Source organism: Thamnophis sirtalis, unplaced genomic scaffold, assembly GCF_051295495.1.
Source record: "Thamnophis sirtalis isolate CommonGarterSnake01/CBP01778 unplaced genomic scaffold, rThaSir2_p1.2 scaffold_4, whole genome shotgun sequence".
Lineage (NCBI taxonomy): Eukaryota > Metazoa > Chordata > Lepidosauria > Squamata > Natricidae > Thamnophis > Thamnophis sirtalis.
The window spans coordinates 3,331,718-3,345,142 of NW_028261384.1; the positions used below are offsets into that span (position 1 = coordinate 3,331,718).

The following is a 13,425-nucleotide window of genomic DNA, read 5'->3' on the forward strand; positions in this document are numbered from 1 at the left end:
TCACTGTCTGGTTTGGCTCTGCAACCCAACCAGACAGATACAGACTTTGGAGGATAATTAGAACTGCAGGCAAAAGAATTATTGCCAACCTGCCTTCCGTTGAGGACCTGCGCACTGCACGAGTCGAAAAGAGGGCCGTGAAAATATCGACAGACCCCTCACATCTTGGACATAAATTGTTTCAACTTCTTCCCTCAAAACGACGCTATAGAGCACTGCGCACCAGAACAACTAGACACAAGGACAGATTTTTCTCGAATGCCATCACTCTGCTTAACAACTAATTCCCACTGTTAAATTATTCACTGACTGTATTACTATTCTCATCCTTCCTAGTACCTATCTCTTCCCACTTAAAACCACATTGCTTGTATCTTTACAATTTATATTGTTTTGATTGTTTCCTACTATGAGTTGATTGATTATTCAATATCCTATGACTATCGCTAAGTGTTGTATCTTGTGATTCCTGATGAACGTATTTTATTTTTCTTTATGTATACTGAGAGCATATGCATCAAAGACGAATTCCTTGTGTATCCCATTTCACTTGACCAATAAAGCTATTCCATTCCTGATAGATGCATGCAAACATACTAATATTGCTGTGTGTTTTAGTTATGCGTTTACCTTTTTTTTCCATCTTCTTGTCTTCCTTTTGTTGTGCTTTAGTAACACCTTTGTCCTCGAATACTGTGGAGAAGTCTTGGATCACAAAGAATTCAAAACTCGGGTGAAAGAATATGCCAGAAGCAAGAACATCCATTATTATTTCATGGCCTTGAAAAACGATGAGGTGAGCGTTCGTCTTAAAAAAAAGTATAGTGGATAACTCGCTATAAGTCAACCTTGACTTACGACCATTCATTTAGTGGCTGTTTGAAGTCACAATGGGTCTTGTTTATGTTTCGCTTTAGTTAATTTGGTACAGGTTGCCCCTCACTTTACCACACCTTAGCAACTGTTCAAACAGCTCCAAAAAGCCGCCTCCACATTCACACACCGTCACGCGATCAAAATTTGATTGCTTGGCAACTGGCTCATATTTACGACCGTTGCCCCCATGGCACTTGGCACCCGGCGTGTTGTCTATGACTTGCAGTGTCTGTGGGTCACGTGATCGCCATTTGCGACCTTTCCAAATGTTTTCCCGAGATTTAAATCCGGGACTAAATGATTCACTTCACTGCGGTGCTTAACAGCCGTGGCCTTTAGAAAGGTCATAAAATCAAAGCAACCTTGCTTAGCAATTGGAAATTCTATTATGGTCGTAAATCGAGGCCTGCATTTATAGAGAACTTCTGGACAGTAGCAGCTGCTGCTGCTGTTTTTTTTTTTACAATGGAACCGGCGTAGTAGCTCACATACCTGTGTGTGTTTTTGTATGTTTTGTTCATTTTTTATCCCCCTCCCCTTTTTTTAAAGAGGTACAGGCAGCCCTTGTTTAACCACAATAATTTGGAGATACTCCTCACCAAGCAACGCTGGTCATAAAAATGTGATGACTCGTGGCAGGAGTTCCAGGACTTCCAGTTGCCGTTGTTAAACAAAACCTGCATGGTTCTCGAGCGAGGACATCTCGTGACTGAGGCTTGTGATTTCCCGTTGGCTTCCCCACTGACTTTGCTTGAAGGAAACCAGCAGGAAAGGCCACAAATCAGCCATCTTCTTCGTCTCCTCCGTCGTAACTTTGAACTGGCCGTTCGTTAAAACGAGCATTGGCTCTGTAGCGATTTCCTTTCCCTTTTCAGATCATCGACGCCACGCAAAAAGGGAACTGCTCTCGTTTCATGAACCACAGCTGCGAACCAAATTGTGAGACACAGAAGGTGAGTCGTGGAACAAGTGATGTGGGCACAACTTTGCTTTTCTCCCCACCTACAGACCGACCTTTTCAAGAGAAGTATTTTTAAATGAAAGTAGATGACCAACCTGGGGGCAACTTGCAACCTGGATTTTAACTTCCAATGCTCCCCCTTTTTGGGATGTGAAAGTTCCTTAGCTGTATATATATTCATAAAAACATATATCTTTTGGCAGTCTGAAACCAATCAACATGGTTTGCTATTTCAAAGCAACTATGATGTCTAACACATTTAAAAATTAAGATGCTGCAGTTATAGAGTTGCAATTTAATCCTATTGTCCTCTTTTGTCCCTATCCCCCTTCTGTTGTAGTGGACGGTGAATGGCCAGTTGAGAGTGGGCTTTTTCACCACCAAGCTAGTAACTTCTGGCTCGGAGCTAACCTTCGACTACCAGTTCCAGCGATACGGGTAGGTGTTACTTCCTTGTTTCATCACATTCCTTTGCTGTTTTTCTCTTTCTCTCTCTCGGATCAGGAAGAGCTGTAGTAGTTTCCAGGTCATCATTGTGAAATTATTCCAGTATTCTTGCAGAGAAGAAATTGGTGCAGTGCAGCTAATTAGTTTGGAGGATCTGATCTTTCCATCTTCTTGTCAAATCTCTTTTCAATTGAGAGTGAGGAGGGAGTGAGGAGAGGAGAGAGGAGAAGGAAGTGAAGTAGGGGAGGGAGAAGGAGTTGGATGGATGGCAGGAAGGAAGGAAGGAAGGAAGGAAGAAGAGAGACTGGACGGAGGATAGGAAGGAAGAAGAGAAAGAGGAGAGAGACAAGGAAAGGAGGGAAGAAGGGAGGGGAGATGGGAGGAAGAAATGAAGGAAGGTGGAAGGGAGGGAGGGATAAGAGAAGGAGGAAGGAAAGGGAGGTCAAGTTGCCTTCTTAAAATTTGAGTAGATGATGTAGCTAGGGTGACTTATAAGAAACCTGCGTGGCACGTGGTGTTGTCTAAATGATACTGAAAATGATTTAATTCAGGATTGATTAGCATTAGTTCTTTGATATTTATATGACAAGCTGTTGTGAACACTTTTCTTTCAAATGATTGCTTCATAAGACACTTCTTTTAATTTTTTGTTAGCTAAGGCTTGTTTTAATATCTACAAAAACAGGCATAGGTTTAATTTTTAGAGTAAGAACGGGGACTCCTCGACTCATAACTATTTGCTTATTGACCTTTCAAATTTAGAACACCGCTGACGTGGACTTTTTATGAACGTTTATGACCGTTGCAGCATCCCCATGGCCACGTGCTTTTATGACGGTTGTCATAAATACAAAGTCAATGGGGAAGCCAGATTCACTTCACAATTGTGTGACTAACTTAACAACTGCAGGGATTCATTTAACAATTGTGGATGGAAGGAGGGAGGGAGGGAGAGATTGATTTGTGGGTAGGTGGACAGACACGTATACATGTTGGATGGATGGATATAGATAGGTAGAATTGTATCCATGATGGATGGATGGATAGAGAGAGAAATAAAGATGAGATGAAGCCTCCTTCAGTCCCTCACTTGCTGTGATGTGTGTTTCCAACAGCAAAGAAGCACAGAAATGTTTCTGTGGCTCCACCAACTGTCGGGGCTACCTGGGCGGAGAGAACAGGGTCAGCATTCGTGCCGCCGGAGGCAAAATGAAAAAGGAGCGGTCGCGTAAAAAAGATCCGGTAGGCATTTAAGCCATGGGTGGGGCAGGGTGGCCGCTTGGGCGATCGCTTTGGAAGCCCCTGGATCTCCCGCAATCCCCCCAAAGCTGCAAAGGGCATCGTCACCCTCTCTGGCCCAAGAGAGGACTGGGGTGTTTGGTGTAACACTTAAGGTCTCAGTCCTGTTGGGTGGCTTTGGAGTCATTTCGTGCTGCTGCCCTCTATTTGCACAAGAGCCCTAAAGCCTAATGGTTACATTGGAATAGTGTAGACCTGTTAGTTCACTGTGATGCTTTCTCCCGTGCATTTCCTCGTGTAAGTGTAGATCTGCATCTCTCTGCCCACTACTGCAAAAAGCAATGTTGTGCAGCTTTAGGCCCATGGTTCTCAAACTTGGTCACTTGAACAGAGCCCAAACTCCCAACTCCCCAGCCGGCATTCTTTAAGAAGGGTAGACTTCGACCCCCAGAATCCCCTAGCTGGCATGCTTTAAGATGGGTAGAGTTCAACTCCCAGAATTCCCCAGTCAGCATGCTTTAAGAGGGGAGGACTTCAATTTCCCAAGCGGGATGCTTTCAGATGGATGGATTTTGACTCTTAGAATCCCCTGGCCAGTATTGCTTTCAGAGGGGTGGGCTTCAACGCCGCCCTCTCCCTTCTAACACTGATTGTGTCACTTAGTTGGGTAATGAAACGTCTGCAGGAAAATGAAATGTCTGCATGAAAACCAGAAAGCACCAAGGACACCCCCTCCTCCCCCTAACTCAGCCCTGAGCTGCAAGTATTCTGTGGTTGTGCACCTTGTCTAGAATCTCTCTTTTGGCTTTTCGTAGGTGGATGGAGAATTAGAAGCGCTCCTAGAGAACGGTGAAGGGCTCTCCGATAAGAATCAAGTCCTCAGTTTGTCCCGCCTGATGGTGCGAATTGAGACACCGGAACAAAAGCTCACGTGTCTCAAACTCATCCAGGTGAGTCTTTTGCTGGGTGACTTGATTAATCAAGAGGTGCTCATTGGAAATTTGGAGGCAAGGAAAAATAAGATTTTTAATGGCCTGTGGGTTGGGAGTTCTTGGTGTTTGGGATTCTCATTCTTTATTTAAAATGGGGAAGAGATTTTCAGTAAAAGTGAATTAGATGCTATTGTCATTCTTTCAAACCAGTCAATCAATTTTTACCTGTGTTGTTTAGAACAGGGTTTCTCAACCGTGACTTTTTGAAGATGGGTGGAAATGCTTTAAGAGGGGAGGACTTCCACTCCCAGAATCCCCCAGCCAGCATGCTTTAAGAAGGGAGGACTTCCACTCCCAGAACCCCCCATCCAGAATGCTTCAAGAGGGGAGGACTTCCACTCCCAGAATCACCCAGCCAGCATGCTTTAAGAGGGGAGGACTCCCACTCCCAGAATCCCCCAGCCAGCATGCTTTAAGAGGGGAGGACTCCCACTCCCAGAATCCCCCAGCCAGCATGCTTTAAGAGGGGAGGACTCCCACTCCCAGAATCCCCCAGCCAGCATGCTTTAAGAGGGAAGGACTTCAACTCCCAGAATCCCCCATCCAGAATGCTTTAAGAGGGGAGGACTTCCACTCCCAGAATCCCCCAGCCAGCAGGCTTTAAGAGGGGAGGACTTCAACTCCCAGAATCCCCCAGCCAGAATGCTTTAAGAGGGGAGGACTTCCACTCCCAGAATCCCCCAGCCAGGATGCTTTAAGAGGGGAGGACTTCCACTCCCAGAATCCCCAAGCCAGCAGGCTTTAAGAGGGGAGGACTTCCACTCCCAGAATCCCCCATCCAGGATGCTTTAAGAGGGGAGGACTTCCACTCCCAGAATCCCCCATCCAGAATGCTTTAAGAGGGAAGGACTTCCACTCCCAGAATCCCCCATCCAGCATGCTTTAAGAGGGAAGGACTTCAACTCCCAGAATCCCCCATCCAGAATGCTTTAAGAGGGGAGGACTTCCACTCCCAGAATCCCCCAGCCAGGATGCTTTAAGAGGGGAGGACTTCCACTCCCAGAATCCCCCAGCCAGCAGGCTTTAAGAGGGGAGGACTTCCACTCCCAGAATCCCCCATCCAGGATGCTTTAAGAGGGGAGGACTTCCACTCCCAGAATCCCCCATCCAGAATGCTTTAAGAGGGAAGGACTTCCACTCCCAGAATCCCCCATCCAGCATGCTTTAAGAGGGAAGGACTTCAACTCCCAGAATCCCCCATCCAGAATGCTTTAAGAGGGGAGGACTTCCACTCCCAGAATCCCCCAGCCAGGATGCTTTAAGAGGGGAGGACTTCCACTCCCAGAATCCCCCAGCCAGCAGGCTTTAAGAGGGGAGGACTTCCACTCCCAGAATCCCCCATCCAGGATGCTTTAAGAGGGGAGGACTTCCACTCCCAGAATCCCCCATCCAGAATGCTTTAAGAGGGAAGGACTTCAACTCCCAGAATCCCCCAGCCAGAATGCTTTAAGAGGGGAGGACTTCAACTCCCAGAATCCCCCATCCAGAATGCTTTAAGAGGGGAGGACTTCCACTCCCAGAATCCCCCAGCCAGGATGCTTTAAGAGGGAAGGACTTCAACTCCCAGAATCCCCCATCCAGAATGCTTCAAGAGGGGAGGACTCCCACTCCTAGAATCCCCCAGCCAGCATGCTTTAAGAGGGGAGGACTTCCACTCCCAGAATCCCCCATCCAGAATGCTTTAAGAGGGAAGGACTTCAACTCCCAGAATCCCCCATCCAGAATGCTTCAAGAGGGGAGGACTCCCACTCCTAGAATCCCCCAGCCAGCAGGCTTTAAGAGGGGAGGACTTCCACTCCCAGAATCCCCCATCCAGAATGCTTCAAGAGGGGAGGACTCCCACTCCTAGAATCCCCCAGCCAGCAGGCTTTAAGAGGGGAGGACTTCCACTCCCAGAATCCCCCAGCCAGCATGCTTTAAGAGGGGAGGACTCCCACTCCCAGAATCCCCCAGCCAGCATGCTTTAAGAGGGGAGGACTTCCACTCCCAGAATCCCCCATCCAGAATGCTTTAAGGGGGTTGAACTTCCACTCCCAGAATCCCCCAGCCAGCATGCTTCAAGAAGGGAGGACTCCAACTCCCAGAATCCCCCAGCTTTATAAGAGGGGTGGGCTCCATCACAGTTTTCTGGTTGAGGAATTCTGGGATTTCTTCAAGGGGATCAAAGTTGAGAAACACTGAATCTAGAATTCTATCTGACTGAATGGGGAATTCTTTCATGAAGAAGTATGAAACAGTTGGCCCTTGCATAATTACAGGCAGTCCTCGACTTACAACAATTCGTTTAGTGATCATTCAAAGTTAACAGCAGCAGCAAAAAAAAAGTGACATGACCATTTTTTCACACTTACAACAACCATTGCAGCATCCCCTTGGTCATGTGATCAAAATCTAGATGCTTGGCAACTGGCTCGTATTTATGACGTGTCCCAGGTCACGTGATCCCATTTTGCGTATCCCAGGTCATGTGATCCTCTTGTGTGTCCCAGGTCACGCGATCCCCTCTTGCGACCTTCTGTCAAGCAAAGGCTATGGGCAAGCCAGATTCACTTAAATGAATCACTGCAGTTGTTAAGTTGTTAACAACTGTGGCAAGAAAAATCATAAAATTGAGCAAAACGCACTTAACCAATGTCTCACTTAGCCACATAAATTTTGGACTCAATTGTGGTCGTAAGCCGAGGACTACCTGTACTTCCGATAATTTTTCGGGAAAAGCATCCAAGGATTCGTCGTAGGGCTTTTGGCTCCCGTCTTAGATCAAATCTCCTGGATTTTGTGCCAGAATGTAAATTCTGCCTTTGGATAGTCGTTGCTGAATTGGGCTAAGCACATCGGTGCTGTTGCCTAAATACAGGAAGGGTTCCCGTCGTTGATTTCCTCACAAGCTGATGCAACATTATTTTAGCAGCTCCTCTTCCTTCCCTTCTCAATTACGGTAGGAAAAATAATAATAATAATAATTTCAACCTCTTCTAAGGCTCTCCCTGTTTAGCAAATGCCTCAGATAGCCACCTATCGCAAACACGTTGACCATATGGGTGGTTCTCGGCTTCCAACCATTTGTTTCGGAGTTACAACAGCACTGAAAAAAGTGACCTAAAAAAACGGGTCCTCTCGGTTATGACTCTTGTTGCAGCATCCCCACAATCACCATGATTAAAATTCGGGCACTTGGCATGTACCTTACGGCAGTCACAGCATCCTGGGATCACGTGATTGCCATGTGTGGCCTTCCCAGCTGGTGTCCGACAAGCACAATCCGTGGGGGGATCCAGAATTGATGGTCACGTGGCCAGTTTAACCACTGCAGTGATTTGCCTAACAGCATGGCAAAAAAAAAAAGGTTATAATATAGGATGCAACTCCCTTAAAACAACTATCAGCAACAGAATTTCTGGTCCTAATTTGGTCGTAAGTTGAGGACTCCCCGTAAAATAAAGTAGCTTTGCGACCAATGCTTTTACGGCCTCTGTAGTATCTCACTCTCTATGAGGATGATTAACAGAATAACAGAATTGGAAGGGACCCTGGAGGCCTTCTAATCCACCCCTCCCCCTGCTCAAGCAGGAGAACCCTATAAGATTTCTGAATAACAGAGGTGGAGGGGGTCTTGGAGGTCTTCTAGTCCAACCCTGTACCATTCCAGTCCTGAGTTAGTCATTGCAGTTAGTTAAACCGCTTTCGCGTATAACCTGATCTTAAATTTTCACTTGCTTATTTACTATTTACGCGCCTTTATACCCCATACCAAGATGTCTTCAGAGGCCAAGAACCTCACTTCAGATGAAGGAACTAGCGGGGAGCAAAGCCTTGACCTCAGTTCGAAGATGAAAGACCTCGGTGCCCATGATGCCGGGAAGAAGACGGACGCGATAGAAGGAGGAGGAGGGTTGGCCTGTTCCAGCACCCTGGCCAATTTGAAGAACACGAAGAGGATGAGAAAGGGGAATAAAAGAACACCAGGGATGAAGACAAGGACAGGAAGACAACAGGAAGGTCTCACCCACACAATTGCACCCAATACCGAGATGTCTTCGAAGCCAGAGGGGCCCGCTTCAAATGAAAATAGCATCAAAGAGACTAGAATCGATCTCAGTCAGACAGTGATGACCGACATTGTCCACAATGCCGAGAAGAAGGTGGATCCGATAGCAGCAGAAGAAGACCTGGCCAGTCCCAATTTGAAGAATAAGGAAAGGGTCAGGGGAGCCATGAGTGGTTCACCAAGGACGGGAGAGGCAAAGGACCTCCCTCAAACATCTGGATCCCTTACCAAGGTGTCTTCAAAGCACAAGACCCTCCTTTCAGTGGAAGGAGGGAACAAGAGGCGAAGGAGGTCCATCAGTCTTGATCTGAAGATGAAGATCATCAAAGCCTACCGTACCAGGAAGAAAATGAAGATCATAGCGAAAGAGGAAGGCCTCTCCTATTCCACCATCTTCACCATCTTGAAGGATAAGAAAAGGATCCGAGAAGCCCTCAAGGTATTACCGGGGACGAGAAAAATTATCACAAAAGCACGGAAACGCCTCCTGCGTCCGCTCACACCCCACATCAAGACTCCCGCAAAGCCGAAGACCCCCACTTCAACGGGAGAGCATAGCAAGAAGTCTAGGAAAACTATCAGTCTTGATCTGAAGATGAAGATCATCAAAGCGTACGAAGCCGGGGCGAAGGCGCAAGTTATCGCTCAAGAAGAAGGTCTGGCCCGTACCACCGTCATCACGATTTTGAAAGATCAGAAAAGGATCAAAGAAGCTATGAAAGAATTACCAGGGACAAGAACAGTTATCACAAAACCACGAAAGGGCCCTGCCCACCCACCCGCCACCCACACCAATGTCTCTGCAGACCCAAATCCCATCCCATCTCCCCCCAGACCAAGTTGCTCGCAAACCCAAATCTCAACCAGCGTGTCAACAAAGCCTACCACCCCCAGTTCAGCTTCTGGAAGTGGCAAGAAGCGTAGGACATCCATCAATCTTGATCGGAAGCTAAAGATCATCGAAGCGTACGAGGGTGGGAAGAAAGTGTCCGCTATCGCCCGAGAAGAAGGCCTGGGACATACCACCATCTTTACGATTTTGAAGGATTCAAGAAGGATCAAAGAAGCCTCCAAGGAATTGCCAGGCACAAGAAAAATGATAACAAGTCGACGGAAATCCGTCGTCCACCCGGTCACACCCCAAAACAAAGTGTCCACAAACCCAGAGTCCCCCACTTCAGCGAAAGGGAACATCAAAAAGCAGAGGAGGTCCATTGATCTCAACTTGAAGTTGAAGATCATCAAAGCTCACGAAGCCGGGAAGAAGGCGAATGTTATTGCCCGAGAAGAAGGCCTAGCCCGCACCACCGTCTGGACGATTTTGAAGGATAGAAAGAAGATCCGAGCGGTGATCAAAGGATCCACAGGAGCAGACACCACCATAACAAGACACCGAGCGGGCCTCATCCACCAGACAGAACAACTGATGGTGCTTTGGATTGAGGATCAGGTCCGCAAGAGAGACCCGATCAGCTTCCTTCGCATTCAGGAGAAGACGCGCAGCATTTTCTCCCTGCTGAAGGAGCGAGCTGGGGAGGCGTGTGGCAAAACCTTTGATGCCAGCCGTGGTTGGTTTCTGCGGTTTCAGCGAAGATTTAATTACCGAAACATACCCACCAAGGGGAAAACCACAGGCCTTGACCAAGAAGGAGCCCTAAGGTTCCGCGATGAGCTTGATAATGTCTTACAGGAAGGGGAATATCTCCCGGAACAGATATTCAGCGTGAATTCAACCAGGTTATCCTGGAAAAAATTGCCAGAGGGCATCTACCTGCGCCGAGAAACCTTTCCCGACCGAATCACCTTGCTGTTGGGTGGAAATGTCGCCGGGTTCAAGCTGAAGCCTTTTCTGATCCACAAATCAGAGGATCCGTGTGCGTTCCAAAAGGACACCCTTCCCGTGCATTATCAATCCAATCGGAATATTTGGATGACCCATGCGCTCTTCGAGTACTGGGTGATGACTTATTTCGTACCCCAGGTCAAGGACTACTGCTCGCAAGCGAGGATTCCTTTTAAGATTCTCTTGATCTTCGACAGTGCACCGGGACATCCCTCGCATCTGGACGGTCTCCAGGCAGATGTCAAGGTTGTTTACCTGCCCAGAAACACCAGCCCTCTCCTGCATCCCATGGATCAGGGGGCCATCGCCGTATTCAAGGCTTATTATTTACGGGAGGTCTTGACCGAAGCGGTAGCTGCAACAGAAAAGGGCAAGGTGAACTTTAACCAGTTTTGGAGACAGTACGATATCCGCCATTGCCTGGAAAAAGTCATCGCTGCGTGGCAGGGTGTCGGTGCGACGTGTATGCGGGGCATTTGGGAGAAGTGCTTAAAACGTTTCGCAGACCTCGTCAAGAACTTCGAAGGATTCGACCCTGACAAAGATTTGGACAAAACAACCCAGAACATTTTGACTCTCTCGCAAACCCTCGGTTTACAGGTGGATGCTGAAGCCGTGGAAAAGTGGATAGCGTCTATGGAGGGAGAGCTTTCCAGTGAAGATTTAATCGAGCTTGGAGAAGAATTGTCAGCCCAGGAGGTTGTGGAGGAAGAGAAAGAAGGAGAAGGGGAAGAAGAACGGGTAGACATTAAGGCAAAAAAATTCACCATGGGAAGATTGGCTCGTGTTTTCACGGAGGTTGACAACATTTTATCAGAGTTAAAAATGATGGATCCGGATGGAGAACGCTTCGAAAGGGTACGTGGGAGAATCCACGAAATCCTGCAGGGTTACCACGAAATATACGAAGACAAAAAGAGAAAACAGAATGCCAACTAAAACTAGTGAATTCTTTAAGAAAGTTAGTTTCTTTCCGGGGCTTGGAATAAAACACCCAGACAATTGTCAACCCTCAGCTATGCCCGTGTATCCGGAATTTTCAAAAACACACACAAAAAAAAGACTTTTAATTTGCCTTCATTCAAAAAACACTAATTTTGCGGTTTATTTCTGAACGGTTTGATCTTTGCAGATCCTCTAACTGCAAAAATGGGATATCAAATGTTTTATTTTTATAAAGCAACATTACAATGGCCAGTTTTGTACTTGTGTAAAAAAACCAACTTTTCGTACATTGGGATTCAGTTTAACCCTTTTTTGTTTTCTATGTAGGATAGTCCTGTACAAACATACAGCTACAGTTTTAAACAGCTTTAAAAATGGTGTCTTAGATTGTCATAAAGATATGCAAAGTTTTTGAAAGGTAGTAAATTATTACAGTGTATTTTTTATGGCAAAAGTATGTTGGAATCGAGGAGCTCTTTGAAGTGGAATGTTTAAAAGGTTGTTAAAAATGTCCACTTTATGAAAAATAAAAAAAATTGAATACAGAAATCCCGTAGTCAAGTCATAAGTACAATGGTCGCGCCTAGGTTGCTGCAATTTTCAATTAGTGACAATTTCACATGAGTTGCACTCACTAAATGAGGACCTACCTGCTTACATTAAACAGACTTCAGCCTTCAGAGACCTCAACGGAATTAAATATATATTTATATGCCAAGCCCAACTAGTTATTTTTTAAACTGGCCTTTTACATAATACACAATACTAATGATGGGTTATTTACCAAACGATCCTTTTCTTGGACAAAACTGAAACTTACTCAAAAGCTCAGATCCCAGGTAGACAGGGTTCCCTGCTTGAACGGGGTGGGGGGTGGGTGGGTGGGGTCCGACTAGAAGACCTCCAGGATCCCTTCCAGCCCTATTATCCCATGTTCTATAATATCATCCAAGCAGCCCTTAATCACATTTCTAGCTGGCCTTTTCGTTCTTAGAAGAAATAAAGACATTTATCTGTGTTGGTAGTCTTTGCTTACCAACTTCATCATTCAACGACCGTTCGAAATTATGACATCACTGCAGAATGAGTTTCGTGCCTGGTCTTTGGACTTGCTGCCGTCAGAGTGTCTCTGCAGTCACGCGGTTGCCATTTGGCCGGTTAGCACATGTTTACGATGGTCACATCGTCCCGTCACCCCGCGACCATTGTTTTGCGATTTCCCCTGCCAGATTCCGACAAGTAATACGACCCCTCGGCGATCTAGCAGGAATTTTCAAATTGCAATCGTGCGATGTCTGCATCATGAGCACCGTTACTGTTACTGTAATTCGTTTGCAGCAACGTCGCGTTTCACTTAACAGCATGCCTCCCTTTAGTGACCAATCCCAGTTGCCGTCAGTGAGCGAGCAAGCAATGCCCGTAGTTCTGTGTTGCTTAACGTCGGAGATGGTCCTGCTGGTTTCTGAAGAACTTGCAGGAAGTCCTCGTTAAAGGATTGCCCTTGGTTTCAGCAGCTTGGTCATTAAAGGAAGCGATCGATAAGTGAAAATCAAAAGAGATTTTGAAAGAGAGCCGAGGTGGCGCAGTGGTTAGAGTGCAGCACTGCAGGCTACTTCAGCTGACTGCTAAGCTGCAGTTCGGCGGTTCTAATCTCACCGGCTCAAGGTTGACTCAGCCTTCCATCCTTCCGAGGTGGGTAAAATGAGGACCCAGATTGTTGGCGGCAAGAGGCTGACTCTGTAAACCGCTTAGAGAGGGCTGAAAGCCCTATGAAGCGGTAGATAAGTCTAATTGCTATTGCTAAAAATTACAATTTTTTCTTCAACTTCCCTGTCATCTGCAGCGATGGAAGGTCGTGACCCTAAAGGCTCAAGTGGCAGGGAGCGTTTTTCAGAGTTTTCACAAAAGTGGGGTAGAAGGACAAATCTTAACAGCCCTCTTAACACCTTAAAAGCAAGAAGATGATTGAAATGTGTAGAGGTAGTCCTTGACTTAAGACCACGATTTGAGCCCAACATTTCTGTTGCTAAGTGAGACATTTAAGTGAGTTTTAGCCCTATTTTACGACCTTTCT

General features: G+C 46.5%; 2 protein-coding genes across 2 annotated transcripts in view; both read left to right on the plus strand.

Moving 5' to 3' along the window:
* Nucleotides 1-13,425, plus strand: part of SETD2 (SET domain containing 2, histone lysine methyltransferase) — a gene marked incomplete at its 3' end in the record, with an annotated part of 62,293 nt that overhangs the window by 21,406 nt on the left and 27,462 nt on the right. The window contains 5 exon segments of the mRNA XM_087712375.1: nucleotides 673-796; nucleotides 1,752-1,829; nucleotides 2,178-2,275; nucleotides 3,400-3,526; nucleotides 4,339-4,473. Coding sequence (XP_087568501.1) covers nucleotides 673-796; nucleotides 1,752-1,829; nucleotides 2,178-2,275; nucleotides 3,400-3,526; nucleotides 4,339-4,473 — 562 coding nt within the window.
* On the plus strand, nucleotides 6,618-11,900 carry LOC148045749 (uncharacterized). Its single transcript, XM_087712376.1, has one exon. It carries the CDS (start codon nucleotides 8,271-8,273, stop codon nucleotides 11,343-11,345), a length of 3,075 nt encoding a protein of 1,024 aa, XP_087568502.1. The 5' UTR covers nucleotides 6,618-8,270; the 3' UTR covers nucleotides 11,346-11,900.